The 20359-nt window shown below is 40.0% G+C and overlaps 1 protein-coding gene across 11 annotated transcripts in view; it reads left to right on the top strand.

Annotated features, from left to right (window-relative positions):
• Positions 1-20359, top strand: part of atp2b2 (ATPase plasma membrane Ca2+ transporting 2) — a 126797-nt gene that overhangs the window by 67216 nt on the left and 39222 nt on the right. For 7 of the 11 annotated variants that reach the window (XM_077603794.1, XM_077603793.1, XM_077603792.1 and 4 more), the window contains 7 exons: positions 4862-5119; positions 7689-7814; positions 7980-8105; positions 8875-8907; positions 11075-11167; positions 14467-14508; positions 17726-17887. In XM_077603794.1, coding sequence (XP_077459920.1) covers positions 4862-5119; positions 7689-7814; positions 7980-8105; positions 8875-8907; positions 11075-11167; positions 14467-14508; positions 17726-17887 — 840 coding nt within the window. The remainder of the gene's footprint in view (positions 1-4861; positions 5120-7688; positions 7815-7979; positions 8106-8874; positions 8908-11074; positions 11168-14466; positions 14509-17725; positions 17888-20359) is intronic. The other 4 variants (XM_077603801.1, XM_077603800.1, XM_077603796.1 and 1 more) reach the window with 3 other exon arrangements.

Here is a 20359-nt window from a genome sequence, read left to right on the forward strand (position 1 = left end):
TCTTTTCAAGTAGGAGAACTTGCACAATTGGTGGATGACTAAATACTTATTTGCCCCACTGTATGTAATAATGAATAAACATTTTTTTCCATGAAATGCTCACCGTTGCTAACTCGTGCCACAAATTGACACATAGTCATTATAGGGTGGAGCCAGGACTGAGTTGACACAAAATAATAGATTCAGATAGACATGTAGGAATGTTTAGCTATTTCACAGGCCTGCTCTAGATCATGTGGTATTTTCTTTTATCTAATCACATAAAATGTATACGAATAACACTACACGCTTCTTGTTTGGCCCTTACTTGCATGGTCAGGTTTCACTTTGTAGAAGCTGGCCATGTCACATGACTCACCTTGTATACTTGCATGTGCACGGAGAAGTTAGCCGGAGGTTAATGAAGTGTTGAGTCGAGAAATAACCTTGAGAACCTAGTGTCCATACATTTGCCCCGCGAGCCGTGAAACAGGAAATGAAGACCCATAACAATGGGCTGAGTCAGCGCCATCAGTCACTACCGCCTGCAGTGTGAGGAGAGTAATGGCACTCAACCCCCCTTTCTAAAAGGGACCACTCATCATTTTGAGGACTGTAAAAACTTTATAGGATGAACAGAAGGGAAGGAAATTGTGTCTGCGTTTTTTTCTTTCTTTTTTAATGTAATATATTTTCGTTGTTTTGATAGGATGCTTAATGATTATATGATCTATATTAATTAGACAGTTATGAATCACTTTAAAGTGCCAAAGTTGCAATCATGTACTCATATACTTATGTCCTAAATTTCCTATTTTATTTACTGGTATTTTAGGCCGGACCATGATTGTGTACACCAGGGGTCCCCAAACTTTTTCCTGTGAGGGCCACATAACTTTTTCCTTCTCTGATGGGGGGCCGGTGTCAGTTTGTAACAGAAAAAGTGTGACGATCGTAGGGGAGCTTAAAAAAAATATTGTTTTCCAGAAAGCCACACAACCAAATAACCCTTTCCAGGTTCTTTACAGAAAAAAAGTCAGGAAACAAATAATAACACTATTAATGAAATAAATAATAACTAAATAACCCTCTCTGAGTTCTTCACAGAAAAAAACAGGAAATAAATAAAACTATTTATGAAATAAATAATAACTAAATAAATCTCTCTGGGTTCTTCATTGAAGATATTTATTCCTAATATATAAATCCAATTCAGAGTTGCTCCCCTCCACAGCTCTGGGTCAAAAAGAACAATTCTCAAACAGGTTGCACAGTTTTTATATGCTTGAATAGTCCGCGATGGTCCCAGGGCTCCGCCCCCACCTGCGATCATCCAGATGTCTCGGTAACACTGCGCGCGCATGCATCACGCATGCACCGGTGGATGTGCCCGCGTGCATCAAAGGGAAACACTCTCCCCGCGCGTGTCACCAAAGAAGCAATGCAAAGCCCCGCTTCACTGGGATGATTTGTGGGCTCAGTGGGGGTGCAATGAACCAAACACAAGATTAAAACGTCCCAGTCTTCAAGGCCAAATAGGAAAAAAAATCCGATAGCGTCTCTGGTATTGTTCAGAGGGCCGGGCCAAATGTGCTGACAGGCCGTATCCGGCCCGCGGGCCGTAGTTTGGTGACCCCTGGTGTACACTTTCCAAAACATGTTGGTTTCTGCTGAATGAGTCATTATGCCTCAGTTGTTAAAAAAAGTCTACCCATTAACTTGTCCATGCATTTAATGTACTAGAGAATGAATATGAGCAGGAAAATGCATACAATGCAGGATGATGATTTACTGTGTTACAGTGCATAAAGCAATTGATTGCATTGCAGCATTAGATTTTATTTTTATATTAGCGTTGCGGGCGGCCCAGTGGAACGAGTAGTTAGCGCGTCGGCCTCAGAGCTCTGGGGTCTGGTTCAAGTCTAGGTCGGTCCACCTGTGTGGAGTTTGCATGTTCTCCCCGGGCCTGCATGGATTTACTCAGTTTACTCCGGCTTCCTCCCACATTCCAAAAAGATGCATGTTAGTCTGATTGGACACTCTAAATTGCTGCTAGGTATGGGTGTGAGTGTACATGGTTGTCCATCTCCAGCACCCCCTGTGATCCTAATGAGGATAAAGCGGTTCAGAAAATGAGAGGAGATAAGATGAGATTGAAATGAATAACAAACACCCAAAACATTTCCTATTCGTGCATGCAGGTGCGTAACTGTAAGGAGGAAGATAACGTTAGCAACAGAGAAAGGACACAAACATAAACACACATCTAAACAACTTCAAATTATGAATTGTAGACAACTTAGCATTAAATCAAATTCCAAAGGAGTAAAAGTCTCTCCATCTTGTCGTTCAGAACAGAGGGGCCATGCCGAGTAGTCGTCGCTTTTAATCCTTCCTTATGCTTCAATATCATAGCGATGGAAGGTGGCTTACGGCCTTATTGCCTTGCAATATCAGTTGGATCGATAACCAGACTCTGTTGTTAATTTCATTCACACCAGTAATTTGAAATAAAGAACAAAGTTGCTTAACCTGTTAAAACTCCATGACGACGAAGGGTTTTGTAACCTGAAAATTCAGTCTCTCTCTCTCTCTCTCTCTCTCTCTCTCTCTCTCTCTCTCTCTCTCTCCAAAGCCCTCCCTCCCCCTCTCTCTCTCTCTCTCTCTCTCTCTCTCTCTCTCTCTCTCTCTCTCTCTCTCTCTCTCTCTCTCTCTCTCTCTCGCTCTCCCTCTCTCTCTCTCACTCACTCACTCCCCCCTCTCTCTCTCCTTCTCTCTCCCATATAATATATATATGTATATGTATATACACACCGTAAAACCTCTATTTGAGCAGCACCTCTAATTGAATGGCATCTCTAATTGAACGTCACTACGGGGAAAAGTTTGAAAAATAGAGCGGCATGCAGGTGAAATAGAGATTTTTCTCAACCTGAGAAGGTTGGGCAGATGTCAAGCGCCTTCTTGCCTGGGATTCATACTGTTGTCACATTAGCGATGCCACCAAGAAGCAATTGAAGAAGCTCCATATTGATGAGGCCATGATTCCAGGAGGCTGCACCAAATTTATACAGGCCCCCGAGGTCTACTGGAACGCCCCATTCAAGGCCCAAATCCGACAGTTCTACAAGAACTGGATGTTGCACGGCGAGAAGAGCTACATACACCAAATTCGGCAACATGTGAGCACCAACAATGGAAGTTTATTTGAAATGGATTGTCGATGCTTGGGATCATCTGCCGAAGGATCTAATATCAAGTCGTTCAAGGGATGCGAACTGACCAACGCTTTCGACGACTCGAAGGATTGGCAGATCCATTGTTTCAGGTCAGATGGCCCGATTCAGACTGGTTTGCAACTTCTCCAGCAAGCGCGAGCCAATACTGGCGACGATGAATGTGAACTCACTCAGACACTCGACGCTGATGCGAAAGGTGATGTGAATGACGAGGACAGCTAGAACAGTGACGTGTCACTTGATTTTCACCAGTGAATATGCAATTACTTACCAGTAATCGCCTTGTATTTGTGCCTTTTGTTAACTAAATATGTACAGTTGTGATCAAAAGTTTACATACACTTGTGAAGAACATAATGTCATGGCTCTCTTGAGTTTCCAGTTATTTCTACAACTCTGATTTTTCTCTGATAGAGTGATTGGAACAGATACTTCTTTGTCACAAAAAACATTCGTGAAGTTTGGTTCTTTTATGTCTTTATTATGGGTTAACAGAAAAAGTGATCAAATCTGCTGGGTCAAAAATATACATACAGCAACACGAATGAGCAATTTTGGTGACTTAGATAGTTGTGTCAGTGAAATGAGCTTCATAGCCTTCATGGCCTCTTAACTTCTTGTGAGTGATTATAAGTGACTACAGCTGGTGACTTCTCTGAGGCCATTTAAATAGGTCTCATTGGATGCAAACACCCACAAACGCTAAAATGGGAAAGTCAAAGGAGTATGTATGTATGTATGTGTGTATATATCTATTATATATATATATATATATATATATATATATATATATATATATATATATATATATATATATATATATATATATATATATATATATATAAATAAATACACACAAGTGAAAAAATTAAGAGCACATTTCTGTGTAGAATTCAGCACCATGGACAGCTATGATTTGTCCTTATGTTATTGTGTTTTTAAAGCTAGATGTTCCTTGATTAATGGGTTGATACAATGATTAAAGACACATTTAAATAACACGTTTTATTTAGTCTTTGTAAATGTAATTTCCACAATACAGACCCAAATTTCAGAGTGCCAGAGGAAGATATTTATTATTGAATGGGACCATAAAGTAGAGAGAAGAAATCTGGAAGGGCCACACAATTAATATCATTCATCTATTTGAGAGTGACCTGGAGGAAGAGAGGTTAAAACATTTGCCTCACAGTTCTGAGATCAAGGGTTCAATCCCGTGTGGAATTTTTATGTTCTTCCTGGGACTGTGTGGATTCTCTCCGGGTACACGGTACTCTGTGATTGGCTAGCAACCATCTCAGGGTGTCCCCCACCTGGTGCCCATAATTGGCTGGGATAGGCTTCAGGACCGTCGCAACCCGGGTGAGGATAAGCAGTCTGGAAAATGAATGAAATGTGCAAGAGTGCTACTAATATCATTTTTTTCTGCTGTACAACAAACATGTATTAGTTTTATGATGATCTGTTATCATGTCTAAAATATACACCTAGATGTCATATCCTGGGTTTTCATAATTTGGTAGACACGTATTCACAGGTGCATTTGAAAGATGGAGATTTTCACTGAATGCTTATATTTCATTTTCTGCTAAAAAGAGTTCCCATCATTCCCTTTAAATTTCTCTAAATTTTCCCTTGCACAGCTTGTGGCACAGTGAAAGGTGGTGCGGAGGACGAGGGTGAGGCAGAGGCGGGCTGGATTGAGGGAGCTGCCATCCTCCTGTCGGTGGTGTGCGTGGTCCTGGTGACTGCGTTCAACGACTGGTCTAAGGAGAAGCAGTTCCGCGGACTACAGAGCCGCATCGAGCAAGAACAGAAGTTTCAGGTGGTCCGTGGTAGCCAAGTCATCCAACTGCCAGTATCAGACATACTTGTGGGCGACATCGCACAAATTAAATATGGTGGGTATTTTAGCTGCACTTTATATCATACAATTCTATTTTACAGTATTTTTTATTAGGGTTAGGTGACACTATGTCACTCGATGCCTTGTATAACACACAATATTGTCAACTGAACTATATTCATTGTGGACAAACAGCCATGTACTGTTAAATTTTGTTGCATTACGTGGTCAGGGGGCGGCCCGGCAGGTGAGTGGTTAGCGCATCGGCCTCACAGTGGGGGACCTGGGTTCAAATCCAGGTCGGTCCACCTGCGTGGGTTCTCTCCAGGTTCTCCGGTTTCCTCCCACATTCCAAAGACATGCATGGTAGGCTGATTGGACACTCTAAATTGCCCCTAGATATGGGTATGAGTGTGCATTGTTGTCCGTCTCCTTTTGCCCTGCGATCGGCTGGTCACTGATTCATGGTGTCCCTCGCCTCTGGCCCAAAGTCAGCTGGGATAGGCTCCAGCACCCACCATGACTCGAGTGAGGATAAAGCAGTTCAGAAAATAAGATGAGATGAGATGCGGTCAGGACATCCCAGTAAACAGCAAGATATTTAAGTGTGACTGAAAACAGCATATTTGCAAAAATTGAGGCATCCAATAAATTACATGTGCCGGTCTATGCTACACACACAATAAAAGGATGTGTCAGGACATCGTTAAAATTAATGATCCCTAGTGAACATGAAGCACATTTGAAAGTGGTCTTAAAGGAGCTGTATCTAAAGGTAGAGCTTAAACTCACCCTCGTGTTGCTCTTCCATTAGAATCAGATGAAACCATTCTTGCTCATCCTGTATCTTTCTACTTATTTTAGTAAAGGCAGCACTATCACTTCAGAGAGTCACACTTATTTTATATTAAGACCTACCGTATGCATGCATCTACATTTATGTGTATGTATGTATGTATATATGTGCTAAGCAACACGCTTATTTAATTATATATTTATTCATGTATTTATTTCTTGACCTACTTATTACCTATCTATTCATGTCTAAAATGCCTTTGCTATTCCTGCATCCTCACCCTCTTGCCACTGGAACAACGAAATTTCCCGAATACGGGATGAATAAAGTTATCCAATCCAATCCAATCCAATCCAATATTATACATATTTCTGACCTGCACCATGCTGTATACGAAGCTACTTCCTGTATATACACTTCACAAAGAGCATATTGCCTTTAGTTTTCACTGATTAATTTATTACTTCATTCATTCCTTAGCACTGGCTCATCTTACCTGACTTACAATCTGAAACTGTGGAAACATGCATTTCATTAAAAACCTAAAATATCTGAAGTTAAAATAGTGAACTTACCAGAAAATGTTACGAGCAAATCCCATGGCTCAAAGTGACAAACAACAATTCATGCTCCCATTCAAACCTAGTGTAAGTCAACCTACAGGACCACAGTTTTTTTGAAGTTGTGGGACAAAAGAAGCGAAGCAAAAAAACTGCAGTCGTCGAGAGACCCTATCCAATCTGTTCTCCATATCTCTCTCCTCTACCACAACTGAATCAAATGATCTACTCATCAGCAAGCTGTCCAGAAGCTTGATAACAATCCTGATTGATTCAGGTGTGTTGGTGTAGGGAGACATAAAACAGTCTGGATAGGGGCGCTCAAGGACAGGAGTTGCGTACCCCTGCTTTAAGTGATAAACAAACAAGTCACCCACCATTCCACCTGATTCCAGGCATAAAAGAGAATAGACTGAACTTTTAGAAGTCCTCCAATGAAAGACTTTTTAGTTGCACAGCAGAAAAAAAATATTAGTAGCACTTGAGCACATTTCTTTCATTCATTTTCTGAACCGCTTATCCTCACAAGGATTGGGGGGGGATCTCGAGCCTATCCCAGCTGACTATGGGCACCTAGTGGGGTACACCCTGGCTGGATTGGTGGCCAGCCAATCGCAGAGCGCAAGGAGAGAGACAACCATTTGCACCCATACCTAGGGCCAATTTAGAGTGTTCAACCTGCGAGGAAACCAGAGTACCCAGAGAAAACCCACGCAAGGCCGAGGAGAACATGCAAACACACAGTAAGGACCCACCTGGGATCTAACCCTCGACCCCAGAACTAATCACTCGCCCACCATGCCGCCTCAAGAACATCTATTATACTTTATACCACCTTATTTAATGAGACCTTGCAGAAAGAGAACAGCGGTATAAATTGGATTGGATTGGATAACTTTATTCATCCCGTATTCGGGAAATTTTGTTGTCACAGTAGCAAGAGGGTGAGGATGCAGAAATAGGAAAGGCATTTTAGACATAAATAGATAGGTAATAAGTAAGTTAATAAATAAATACATGAATAAATATATAAGTAAATAAGCGTGTTGCTGAAATATATATATATATATATATATATATATATATATATATATATAAATATATATATATATATATATATATATAAATATATATATATATATATATATATATATATATATATATATATATATATATATAAAATCTATTTAAATGAACCATAATTAAACAATAGCTGCCGTATCCGGACACTGACATTTTATATCTAACTCCCGTCTTTATGATACCAGGTGATTTGCTTCCTGCTGACGGAGTGTTGATCCAAGGCAACGACTTAAAGATTGATGAGTCGTCACTGACTGGAGAGTCTGATCACGTGAAGAAGGCTGCAGACAAAGACCCCATGTTGTTGTCTGGTATGTAATCAAATTTGCAAATAGAGTGGATAAAACAAGTCACATGTCACATTCATCTTGTCTTCATTTTACCTGCTTTTCTGATTTTTTTTAATTTTATAGTTCAGTTAAGTATTGCAGAGTCCTTTTGCAAACACAACCCACAAAACAATATTTTCCCTCCAGGGACGCATGTGATGGAGGGCTCAGGGCGCATGGTGGTGACCGCTGTGGGCGTCAACTCTCAGACTGGAATCATTTTCACCCTGCTCGGAGCTGGAGTAGAGGAAGAAGAGAAGAAAGAAAAGAAAGGCAAGACACTCACTCTGGTGTATTTATTTATTTAAGAATCAGTCAGCATGACTTGAACAGTGTTTCCTATCAGATTCCTCTGCAAAAATAATACTTTCTACAAGCAAGTCATGTGCATAATCATTGCTAATACAGTCGGTATGTCTTGGTACCAATTAATTTCGTAAGTAGAGGTACTTGTGTACTTTACATGTACATTTTATAACTTGTTCCACGGTCCTCACACAACTACCAAGTAGACCCTTTAAAATTAGTCAAAGTGTCCCAATTTTGCGCCGCTGAAATATCTGCCTCCGCGGCCGTTATAGATATAATACCTGTGATTGTCCACCAGATGGCGGCAAGATGGCCGAAAGCTGTCCACTTTGTAGTACCTACATTTTAGACTTTTACGTGTGGCCTGTGTGTGTGTGTGTGAAAATGTGTGCCACGTTGCATTTGTACAGTTACTAATCGCTTAATAAGGGGAAATCAAAATAAAATAAAATAATGGATAAGGAAATGCATTTACTTTTGGGGGATTTCGTAACTTGGATCTTTTTCGTATCTCGAGTCACTCATTTGCGTATAAAAAAATTGTAACCTGAAACTTTCACACCCAAAGGCATTCATAAGTAGAGGTATGACTGTACATTGGTATTGTTCATACTTGGGATACTGTCTAAGGTGTGAACTGGTAATTTATTGGTGAATGAGTGGTGAGCTGCAATGTAGCTCAGTGGAATTCCTGTCCTTTACTATGTCTCATTGTTCCGCATTTGCCCTGAAGGAGGCGCAGTGGAAGATGGACACCAGAACACAGGTAAAGCATTCTCTTTATCACACACCTTCCTGTGGGTGGAATTCTCTTGTCCTTTGACCTTCAACTCATTCTCCATAATCACCCACAAGTCACTTCCTTCCGAACTCTTGTCTTGTAAAAGGCCAAGCTTCAATAAACAGTCACCTGATTTCTTAGTTTGTGAGTTATCAAGTTATTTACTCACTGAGTGTCTTAATTTGTGAGCCAGTTATCCAGCAACCAATTATCTTAAAGTAGTTTATCAGCAAAATAGTTAGCAATTTAGACTGTCAGTCATTTAGTAAGCCATTCACCGTGACCGGACGTTTCGTCGAAAGACGTTTGGTCCCCGGACGTTTGGTCCCCGGACGTTTGGTCCCCGGATGTTTGGTCGACCGGACGTTTGGTAGAATGGACGGGCCGTCGACTGGACGTTTGGTCGCCGGGTTCGCTCGCTGTCAAATTAGGAGAGAGAGAGAGAGACAGAGAGTTTACTGTTGAAAGCGAGCGACCAGGTAATCTCTCGCTCTCAAAATTATAATCATGAGAGAGAGAGAGTCCGTTCTACCCTAACGTCCGGTCGACCAAACGTCCGGGGACCAAGCATCCGGGGACCAAACGTCTTTCGACGAAACGTCCGAGTGCCGCCATTCACCCACATGGTCAAATTATCAGCCAGTTTGTCAATGACTTTGTTAGCCAGTCAGATTCAGAAGGCCTCTCAGTCAGTTAGTTAGTTACTTAGGAACCAAACAAGTTATAACTCAATTAGTCCACATATTTGCTAACTACTTATTAGGTCTGCTGGACATTGCATTTGTGAATTACCAATTCATTTAGTTTGTCACCATGTCAGTTTGATAGTATAAAATAAGACTAGAACAGTTTACTTTATTGTCTGATTTAGGAAACCAAATCCTGGTAAAATTTTGTTTAGTTATTTATAGAGGACTCTCCAGTCCAAGGAAAACATGATAAATTGTTTGTTTAGGTGAAAGTAAAGACTATTGTTAACAAGTCTGCCAAATTTTAATTAATTAAAAAAATGAATGAGTATATGTAGTGAGGCTTTACAAAGGCTATTCTCAGACGCTGTAACCATGACTGATTAAACTTCACCGCTCTCTATTGTTGACTTTCAATCTAACTATACACACTACAGCATGGATGCTATTTTGTTTATGGAATCACATTTGTGAAAGGAAAAGATTTAAACTAAATTTCTGGCATCAAAGAAAATATTGCAAGTAGCAAACAAAAAAGATTAAGCAAAATAATGAAACTCAAGCAGTCATCTGAAAAGTAAATCTCAACACTTACAATGTTTCCAATTCCAGTTTTTACATTCTCATTACCCGGACTTTTGGTCTCAATGGAAAACTTCATCACTTTCACCACCTGTCATTGCCATTGCCATCCAGGAAATGTGCTAATTAAAGATATTGTGGTATTAGCCCTGGCTAAATAACCCACTGATTAACCACACACAGCCATTAATGCCACACGGCTTTATAACACAAAAATGTCCTCAGCTTGTGCCCATCTTTTCAGCACTTATCTTCAAACATATTTTCTATATTCGGAAGAAAATCATCAGAATGATTGGACAGTCCTTATAATGTCTTAACTCAGGTCAACCTTTCGATAAACTTAAGTGCATGCATGTTCAAACCATGTGCAAACATTGCTAAATGCTGCAGTTCAATTACTTTTTAATTAGGTCATAAAGAAAGTAAGATAAAGTAACCGCATCTAATGACTAAATATATTTGTTACTGTGAAGAGTAAAATCTTTCACGCTGAAACATTGCCCCAAGGCACTTAATTTCAACAAACTGAAGAATTGAACTTTCACTTTAAAAAGTTTATCTGGCAGTCGACCAACAAATAAATTGCCTGTGAGCTCTATTGCACTTCATGAGCTAGAGCGGAATGATTTCTCAAGACAATGTGCTGGTATTACTTTCCATGTTTAGATAGTGGTATATGTCTGTTCACTCTTATACTTGTTCATTTTAAGCACTAATTAGTTCACATAAAAGATAAATATATCAGTGGTTTAATCATTATGACTTTATGAAGACACTGAAAATGTTTAATGTCTTATAACCATGTTATTTCTGTTCACTGTCTTGTGTATGTTCTTGTGTGTGTCCATTTATGCTGGGCTTCCATTGTTACTGGCTAGACTGCTCACATCCCCCCATCCACCCCATCGCCACTATTGCCACGGATGGGGCGGCGGGCTTTAATGCCCCAGGCAGTGCCAACCTTATTAATGGTAGGTTGACAAAACCTCCGATTCTTTTTCTGTCATCCTCTTTTTTCCCCTGCTCATCGTGCTACATACGTATATATACCACCTTGAACTCTCTGTTTGGCCTTTACACCCCTCACACCCACCCACACAGACACACTGTCTTGTTGTCCTTGTTCCATTAGAAGTGTGTTCCCAAAAAATCCAGTCTTGTGAAAATATATTTATTTTTTTGGGTCAGGCATTTTCAAAACGAAAACCGATACATATGAGAGATTTACTACACTTCTACTATAAGTGTAGTACTATAGTCTACAAGTCCTATAGACTGGAATATTTATTGATTACTTATTTGTCTGTTTGTTGTTGTTATTTGTGCACAACGTGGTGAAAGCTTTAAATCTCATTATACTTGTATAATAAGGGTTATTAGGGTAAGGGTATTTGCTTGTAATTTTGAATATTAAGCCATGCAGATAATTAAAAACTGAAATTCAGCATCTTAGAAAAATGTAATATAAAAAAGGGTTTTTAAACAGACATATTAGACTTTTGTCTTAAATATTTTATTACACATTAAATTTTCATATCTATCCGGCTCATCTGCATGGTCACGTAAAATGTAGGCCTGAATACCTTTAAATGCTAAAGTATATGTATTTCTTGTACCACATGGGAGTTTAAAATACTCCATCTGTGGGTGGGAATTTTACAAAAGGCAGATAGAGAGAAAAGGGTTTGAGGAGACAAAAAACAAAAGTTGGGAACAGAGATACATAACACTGGGTATTTGTTTTTCTCCTATCATATCTAATGTCTATGTTCTTATTACTTGCACATAACTAGCCACATCTCTTGTTAAAACATTCATTTTCTGAACCACTTATCCTCACAATGGTCGCAGGGGGTGCTGGATCCTATCCCAGCTAACTACGGGCACCAGGCATGTGGGATGAAACCAGAGTACCCAGAGAAAACCCACGCAACTTCACACAGAGAGGAGCAACCTGGGATCGAACCCTCGACCCCAGAACCGCGAGGTCGACGCGTTAACCGCTCAGTCAGTCACTGTGTTAAAACATAACATTGTTTAATTCACATTGCAGTCATGCCTCTTCATTCCATATTTCATTGTGACCCCTTTTGGCAATGTTCATCACCTTTATTAAGAATTGTCTAATCAAACTTCAAGTTATCTTTGAATGTTTAATCAAAACACCAATTGACAACTGTACTGTTTACACAAAAGTATGGACTGTTTGGAAGAAGGCATTCTAACCTGAATTTGCTTTGATCAGTCTTCGATTAATGACCCAGTCCGGCGGAAATACCGTTAAAACCCCTAAGAATAAAGTTAATGGACACTGCATAAACAAAAACTAAGTGTGAACTAACTGAAGAAGAAATGGGCCCATGATTATAATCCAATAGTGTGAGTATAAGTAGAGAACTGATTATTAATCAGTCAGAGTGTAAAATATAAATTTTCTTAAACACTGTAAGTATTTTTTATTTTAATTAAATGAGCACATGCTAAAGATTCAACCTCAAAAGGCTTCTCATAGGCAGGTAAAATTGGATTCTAGAGTTAAACAAAAACACACACATTAATGGTGTTTTTTAATATATTTAAAGCAAGCAACCAAACACCTTATACCATCTTTCATAGGCTGTATAAAAAAATGACGTGGTAGAATGAAAACCGACCAGTTATGAATTCCACTCTTAAAATATTTTTCATAAACCAGCGAACCAACGGGCAGAGGGAAGGTGGGACAGACTAATGTTACACATGTTTTGGTTTTGCACAACCACTTATGTTTAACAACAGAGTCTAAAAAATAATGATTGTGCTCACAAAATCATTGTAAAGCGCAATCCTCTTCATTTCCTTCAGTGCAATTCATTTTTCCCCACATTTTTGCTCGTTCATAAATACCTCCCTTTAGAATGGCGCTGCGGTGTCTCCTAGGAGACTGGCGGCAGCATGCCATTTTTGCGCCACACAGCCGGGCGGTTATTTGTACAGTTCCGTTGACCTTGCAGCATCCAAGATGTGACAATTTGTCATTCTAACTGCAACTTTGGCATCCAGTCAGTGAATCAAAGAATTTGTAACAATGTGGATGATTCCAACACAAACAGAATGATTTTTCTCTTAATTTATACACTGTAATTATAACTAAAGGTAATTTCTATTGTAAATGGCACCTTTACTGCAGTGCGATAGCTCAACTGCTAATATCAAAGATAACAATGATTTTATAGGTGTCTTTTTAATTCAAAATTCTGTACTTAAACAAGGAACAATCCACTAGCCATTTAAATTGGCCAGAAAACGTAAGTTTATTTTTTTATTACTTTTTTCCTTCTTATATAACTCAAACGTGGGCGTTTTTTTTTTCCCTCCAGGCGCTTTTGCCTTTTCACATCTTCATTCTGCTTCATTTTGAGTCTGTGATCCTGCATGCACACGCTCTTTGTGCATGCTGTCTCCTTTGTGTGCTGCCTGTGTCATTATTTTAAGTGTTAAATGCTCCTACTTTGTTACAGCCTGTTCAATTTTTGCAGTTGATGATGTCAATAAAGAGATATAACTTAAAAAAAAATCCGTACAACCAAAGTTCTAAACCAAAGTTGGGAAGTTTGCTTTTGATCACACAACATTTATTAAAATGATGTTGTAGACTTCAACTGTTCAATACAAATCTGAAAATGAGGTTTTATCATAGCAGACAAGAGTGAACATTGTGATGAGGTTTTTGTTCATTTCAAGAGCTCTTTTGAGCAAGAATTAGATGCAGCGATAATTGCCTGGCATTTTATGTCGGATCTGCGTGGGTTTCCTGCGGGTACTCCGGTTTCCTCCCACATTCCAAAAACATGCATGGTAGGCTGATTGGACACTCTAAATTGCCACAGTATAGGTGTGATTGTGTATGGTTGTCTGTCTCCTGCGATCGGCTGGCCACCGATTCAGGGTGTCCCCCGCCTCTGGCCCAAAGTCAGCTGGGATAGGCTTCAGCACCCCCCGCGACCCTAATGAAGCTAAAGCGGTTCAGAAAATGAGATGAGAGAGATATCAAGGCACTAACTCCAAGTCCTTTTGAAATTGTTCTATCGTTCAGTTAAGACCACCAACATATAACTTTCAATGTTTCAAAGATACTGTATTAAAAGCCATTTCCCCCTCTCCCTGTATTGTTTCTTTTTGTTGAGATGGGGTCTCTTTTTGCATGTATGTCTGTCCTTGTGATGATTCTTTGTTGACTTGTCCACCTTGGTTATCATTGTTGTTATTGTCTTGTATGTCTCCATCGTAGGTAAAATGCAAGATGGCAATGTGGAGAGCAACCAGATTAAAGGTAACCAGACCACACATTCTCTCATTCCATTCCTCCTCCACTTGCTTCCCTTCGTGTGGTGCGCAGTTTAAGCTGTGGGTCAAATGCAGGTTACTTTTAATTCGTCTTCTTCTAATGCAGAAAAGGTTTCCAGAGAATTAATTATCCTGGAAAAAATGGAGTAGGCCATATAAAACCTCATGTTTGGCCTTTTTTTGAACTGGCGTCTTACTAGTTTAGCATCCCAACAACCTCTGAAAGTCTTCCGTTACCACAGCTGTCCATGTCAACGCTGTGTTGTCCTGGTGTTGTTGTTCTTGGTGACATATTGTCGTGATGACAGAAGCCTCTCTAATATAATCAGATTGTGTACGCACCCAAAAACCTACAGAATCTTGTAAGTTAGAACTGGAACTTCAATTGAACACCATAACTTATTATATTGTTCATTAAGAACTAACAATAGATAAGTGTTTACAGCAACTTATAAATATAAATATTTTGTAGATTCTTTGGTTCTCAGGTTGGGGTTGACTGTCTTAGTTGACATTTGCTGATCTGTGTTTTTAATTTTATGCTCAATGCAAAAGTAGACTAATGCTAAAGTACTGCACAGCAGTTTGAGGACCAAGCGTTGTTCATTTCACGAACACAGACAGGTGGTCGGCTGTATGTTGCTGTTGTGTGTGATGATGGCAATTACCTTCTAATCAAAATCACATGGGTCATTTTAATTGTGGTGCAGTGACATGTTACATGGAGACGTTTCATCAGAAAAGCACATACTACGATCCATGCATGACCAGACCATTCACACTGTTTTAGCCTCAGACAATCTAAGCTTACACCCTATAAATTGTCCCAGTGATAATTGCTGGTTAATGTGTCAGAAATGAGTTTGAATGCTCTCATGTTGTAGAAGTTAACAGGCTGACACTTGATATTAAGTCTCTTGTGTCTGTTGACACTTGAATGCTGTTGCGCTATATTAAATTCTCTAGGGTTTTATGTAGTATTTGATACATTAGGCTCTTGTGTTGTAATTGAGTGAAGGGTTCTATTTCATAGTTGATTCTCTAGGCTGTCATGGGGTTTGGACAGTGGTCCCCAACCACCGGTCCGCGGACTGGTACTGGTCCGCGAGCCACCTAGTGCCGGTCCGTCAGAGTAAAAAATATTAAAGTTTTCAATCTCGCCCTCCTACGTGAAATAAGAAAAGTTGTTATAATAATAACAAAAAATAATGGCTATTATGCTTGGGACTTGTTTTTTTTGCCGTCATGGGTGTTGTTCATGCACCCAAATTTACTCATTATCCCATCATGCTACGGTTTTCTGTCAAGAGCCTCATGTCGTAGTGGCCACTGTTTTTTGGTTGCCTTTTAGGGTTCCGTCAGAGTTACCAGGTACCATTTGATGCAGAGCCATTGTCTGTGTGAAGGCAGGGTAGACTGGATGTTAGTTATTTTTCTGATAGGGACAACTTGTGGACTGAAAATTGAAGCAACTTTTCTTATTCTCTTTAGATATGGAGTAATAATGTCACTTGGAAACTCCCTGCGAACATTGCGATTTGTGCGTGACTGAAGCTTTGTAACCCAGCTGACTTCGGGCAAAAGCCAGACTATATCGTAGATTGGTTGCCAGTCAGTCTTATGGTAAAAAAAAATTAAAAATAATTTAATTAATAAAAAGTTGCAGAACTTACCCTTACGACTGAAAGCTATTGTATGTGTAGTTGCGTCGACTTTTGGCAGCAATGATCTCTCTCTCTCTCTCCCAATAATCTCTCTCTCTCTCTCTCTCTCTCTCTCTCTCTCTCTCTCTCTCTCTCTCTCTGTCTCTGTCTCTCTCTCTCTCTCTTGTGCTCTCTCTCTCTCGCTCTCTCTCTCTCATTCTCTCTCTCTCTCTCTCTCTCTCTCTCTCTCTCTCTCTCTCTCTCTCTCTCTCTCGCTCTCTCTCTCTCTCTCTCATCCGCCCACTCTGCGGTAAACGCTACTGTCTGTCTGTACTGAATAATATCACATTTTAGTATTGAACATCATATCCACTATATAGGTATTTGTGACTTTGTGAGTAGGTGGTGAATTCGAACAAATAAAAATGTTTTTTCCATTGTAATATCCATTTCTTTGTGATTTTTAGAGGGTGAGAACGGATTCATTTGAGATATGAGCTTGGTTCGGGAATGTGCATTAAACTCGTATCTCAAGGTATTATATAATCTTAGTAATATTACTGGAAGGTATTTGGCGACCTGAGGTCTGAGTCAGCACATACTTAACTTTTTTTAGGGACGGACTTAACGTGAGCAAGCTGTTCTTGTGAGAAAATTTAACTCTTAATGCAGCATAATTTGACCTATGTTCTCTTGTTTATTTCCCTGATTGTAAGCTTCATTTCCATGATAATTGCTTTTCTTTTGGCAGCACCAGAATAGCTTGAAGATCCTGCTTTCTTTTTTGAGGCTATAATTTTAAAATATGAATGCAAAAAAGGTATACGCACAAACATGCATTGTAAGGCTGATTGAAAACTGTGGATTCCCTATATGCGTGATTTGGAGTTTGAAGGGGTATTTCTTTATTTGTACTCAGCGATTGGCTGGAAACCAGTTCAGGGTGTACCCTTCCTTTTGCTCATAGTTAGCTGGGATAGGTTACAGCATCCCTGCAACCTTCATGAGGGTATGTGGTCATTGAAAGGATTCATTACTGAAATGGTTATCAATGACACCTTGTTTGGGTGTTTAAATATTTGAGAAAAATGTGGTGTCAAATGGGTTAAGAGCCCGTGTTAGACTAATCAATTTTTAGTGTAGGGAATTCAGTACTTCATGATAGGTGAAACAATTTTGCTGAGTGGACAGATGGTATAATTAATGTTTGTTATGAGAAAGGGGGCTCCAGTAATAATTCTATCTAAGTTTGTGTTTTCCTTCCTTTTCCCGCCTTTTTTCATGCCCTAAATCAGGGGTGGCCCACTCCGGGCCTCGAGAGTTACTATCCGGTCTGTTTTCCATATGTCCCTCCACCAACACACCTGAATCAAATAATCGGGATCGGTATCAAGCTTCTAGACAGCTTGCTGATGAGTTGATCATTTGATTCAGGTGTGGTAGAGGAGGGAGACATGGAAACAGACTGGATAGCGGCTCTCGAGGACCGGAGTTGGCCACCCCTGCCCTAAATTCACCATTCCTGATGTTGCTGCTTGCTGTGGATTTATTCTTTTGTAGTGAAAAAACAGGATGGTGCGGCTGCTATGGAGATGCAGCCCCTTAAGAGTGCTGAGGGTGGAGAGGAGGAGAAGGAGCGGAAGAAGGCCTCCATTCCCAAGAAAGAGAAGTCTGTGCTGCAAGGGAAGCTCACCAAGTTGGCTGTCCAGATTGGCAAAGCGGGTAAGTTTCCTCAATTAAGAATTAAAATGCAAACCCTTCATTCTGTGATTAGCTGGATACCATTTCAGAGTCTACAGTGCCACCTGCCTCTAGGCTCCAGCACCCACTGCAACTTGCCTATGTAGGAATGTTACATACTGTGATTCTTCTTCACTTTGCGGCTTCAAAGATTTTTTTCTGGTATAAAAAAGTTAATAAAAACGTCTAAATCCACGCTGAAACTCGTAAGCGTAAGCCACTTTCATGTCTTCCACTTGCCAGTAAGAAAATGGCGGAAGACAGAGGAGTATCACTCAGTTCAGCACCGAGAAGAAAAATGGCGGGCAGTGGCCGCCATTTTTATGCAAAAATAGAGCGTTCTGAGCGGCCAGGAGACTCAGTGAGAGTGGATTTTTATCAGAAATGCAAGCCCCCGTGCGACCTTGCGCCGTGGCACTCATTTGAAACTGGAACTTCCTCGGCAAACTTGACGACAGAGAGCATCAGCGAACGGGGATTCTTTTTTTTTCAGGAATGAGAGCCCTGGGTCCTAAACCAAAAATAGAACTCGTTCAGCGGACTCAGGGAGCCTTGTGGTAGCAGAGCTGACGGTGGAATTTCTCTAGAAATGTTTCAAAGCTCCCGGCGCTGTTGCAGCGGACGTCATCGCCCTTGTCCGAAAATAAAGCCCTTGGGGCGGCTAAGATGGCTGCGCGCCGCGGCGGAGCTAACGGTGAAATTTATTGAGAAATGGTTCAAAGCTCCCGGCGACATTATGACGGACTCCATCACTGAAAATAGAGTTTTCTTGATGGCTAATTGATGGCTAGACGGCGTGGAGAAGCAAAGTTTAATTTACCCCCCCCAAAATTATGGCAATAATGATGAAGAACATGGTCTTAGTATTTTGAGAAATCGGCTAGAAACCTTCAGAATGGCTCACAGTTTGAAGCAAAGTGTCCCAGAGATTGATATATTAAAAATAGCCTGCCATAAAAACACATTGGATGTATGCCATACTGAGAGGTCATTGTAGTGCCTGGTGCTTTTGCATGAATTTAAGTGGGAATTAATGTGTTTGATTGTGGATTTTAAAAAAATATTCAATTCAGAGTATGAAATAGTGTGTTTTTATGGCAGGCTATTTTTAACACGCCGAAACATGCCCACTTTGTAGGCGTTCTTTTTTTACTGCAATGCTGTGTAACATGCATGTAACATCTTTTTCTCTCTTTGGCTAGGAATTTAAAACTTGTGTAACAAAGAATGTATTTTATGAAGAAAATTTTAGTGCGAAGGCTTTTTGTTCTTCTGAGAATTCCTCAAAGTCCTTGTTGTCATAGCGAAGTCGTTACATCAGACGGCCGCCATAAGTGACAGAATAAGGACGTGGTGTCAAAATGGCGCAATGCCGCTGATGGATTAGCATAAACTTGGATCGTCAGGTGCTCTCAGCGCAGTCTATCTGGATTTTATTAAACGCTGGAGCTTTTGATTGTCTCGCGTATGAGCTTTGTGTTACTATAGAGTCACCGTGCACTCTGCCTGATGCCAAGGGTAGCACATTGTTCAACCCAAGCACCATTTAAGGCTTTGCGATGTAAACTGCGGTTCAACATCAGGCACACAAAAACATCAAATTTCCTACACCACATAGCCTTCATCATTTTTGTTCTTAATTTATGTTTTTACAGACAAGCAGAACTTGCTATATGCAGCACAAAATACATATTTTCGGTTTGATGTGAAGGCTGATGCCATGTACATACTGTACAATTTGTTGACAGTTCTTTGGAACAAAATGTACAAGAATAAAATTGGGGAAAGTCGAAAGAAGGATAAGAATTGCAGTGCACAATGTCTTTTGAAGAGCGTGTACAAAAATAACCTTAGGTAATGAAGTCCATGGTGCTTCAATAAGTCTAAAGAACAGGACAAATTGTAAATAGCAGACACTGGAAAAAAGTCATTATGACAAACTGACAATTGTTTACAGGAATCTGACAAAAAATGTGTACTGAGCCAAATGCTGCTTCACCACGGTATTAATTCCTCCTATCACAAGTTGCTAAGTGAAAATTCTAGAGATTTCCCCAATTTAGAAATAGAAATATATCAAAAATTGTGCCGATCTAATCATTTTGCTGAGGAAAAGGTGAAAAGAATGTTTTTATTTGCTTTTTAATGTATTGCTTTAGATTTGAGGTATTAACTCATTAACTGCAATTGACGACTCTAGACGTCCAATCTATTTTTACTGGGAGGGCTATCAGCAATCATTTTATCACTCTCAGCCCTCCCAGTCAAAATGGATTGGACGTCTCGCCATCAACGGCAGTGAAATATGATCATTTGCTATGCCAGTTAATGAGTTAAGAAGTAACATTATGATCCAAATGTATAGCGCAAACATTTGTAGCTATACAGCATATTTAATATTCATTATGTTATAATCGTGGGTGAAGGGCCGCGAAGCAGGCACAATGACAACTC

The sequence above is a fragment of the Stigmatopora argus genome, chromosome 6 (assembly GCF_051989625.1).
Source record: "Stigmatopora argus isolate UIUO_Sarg chromosome 6, RoL_Sarg_1.0, whole genome shotgun sequence".
Lineage (NCBI taxonomy): Eukaryota > Metazoa > Chordata > Actinopteri > Syngnathiformes > Syngnathidae > Stigmatopora > Stigmatopora argus.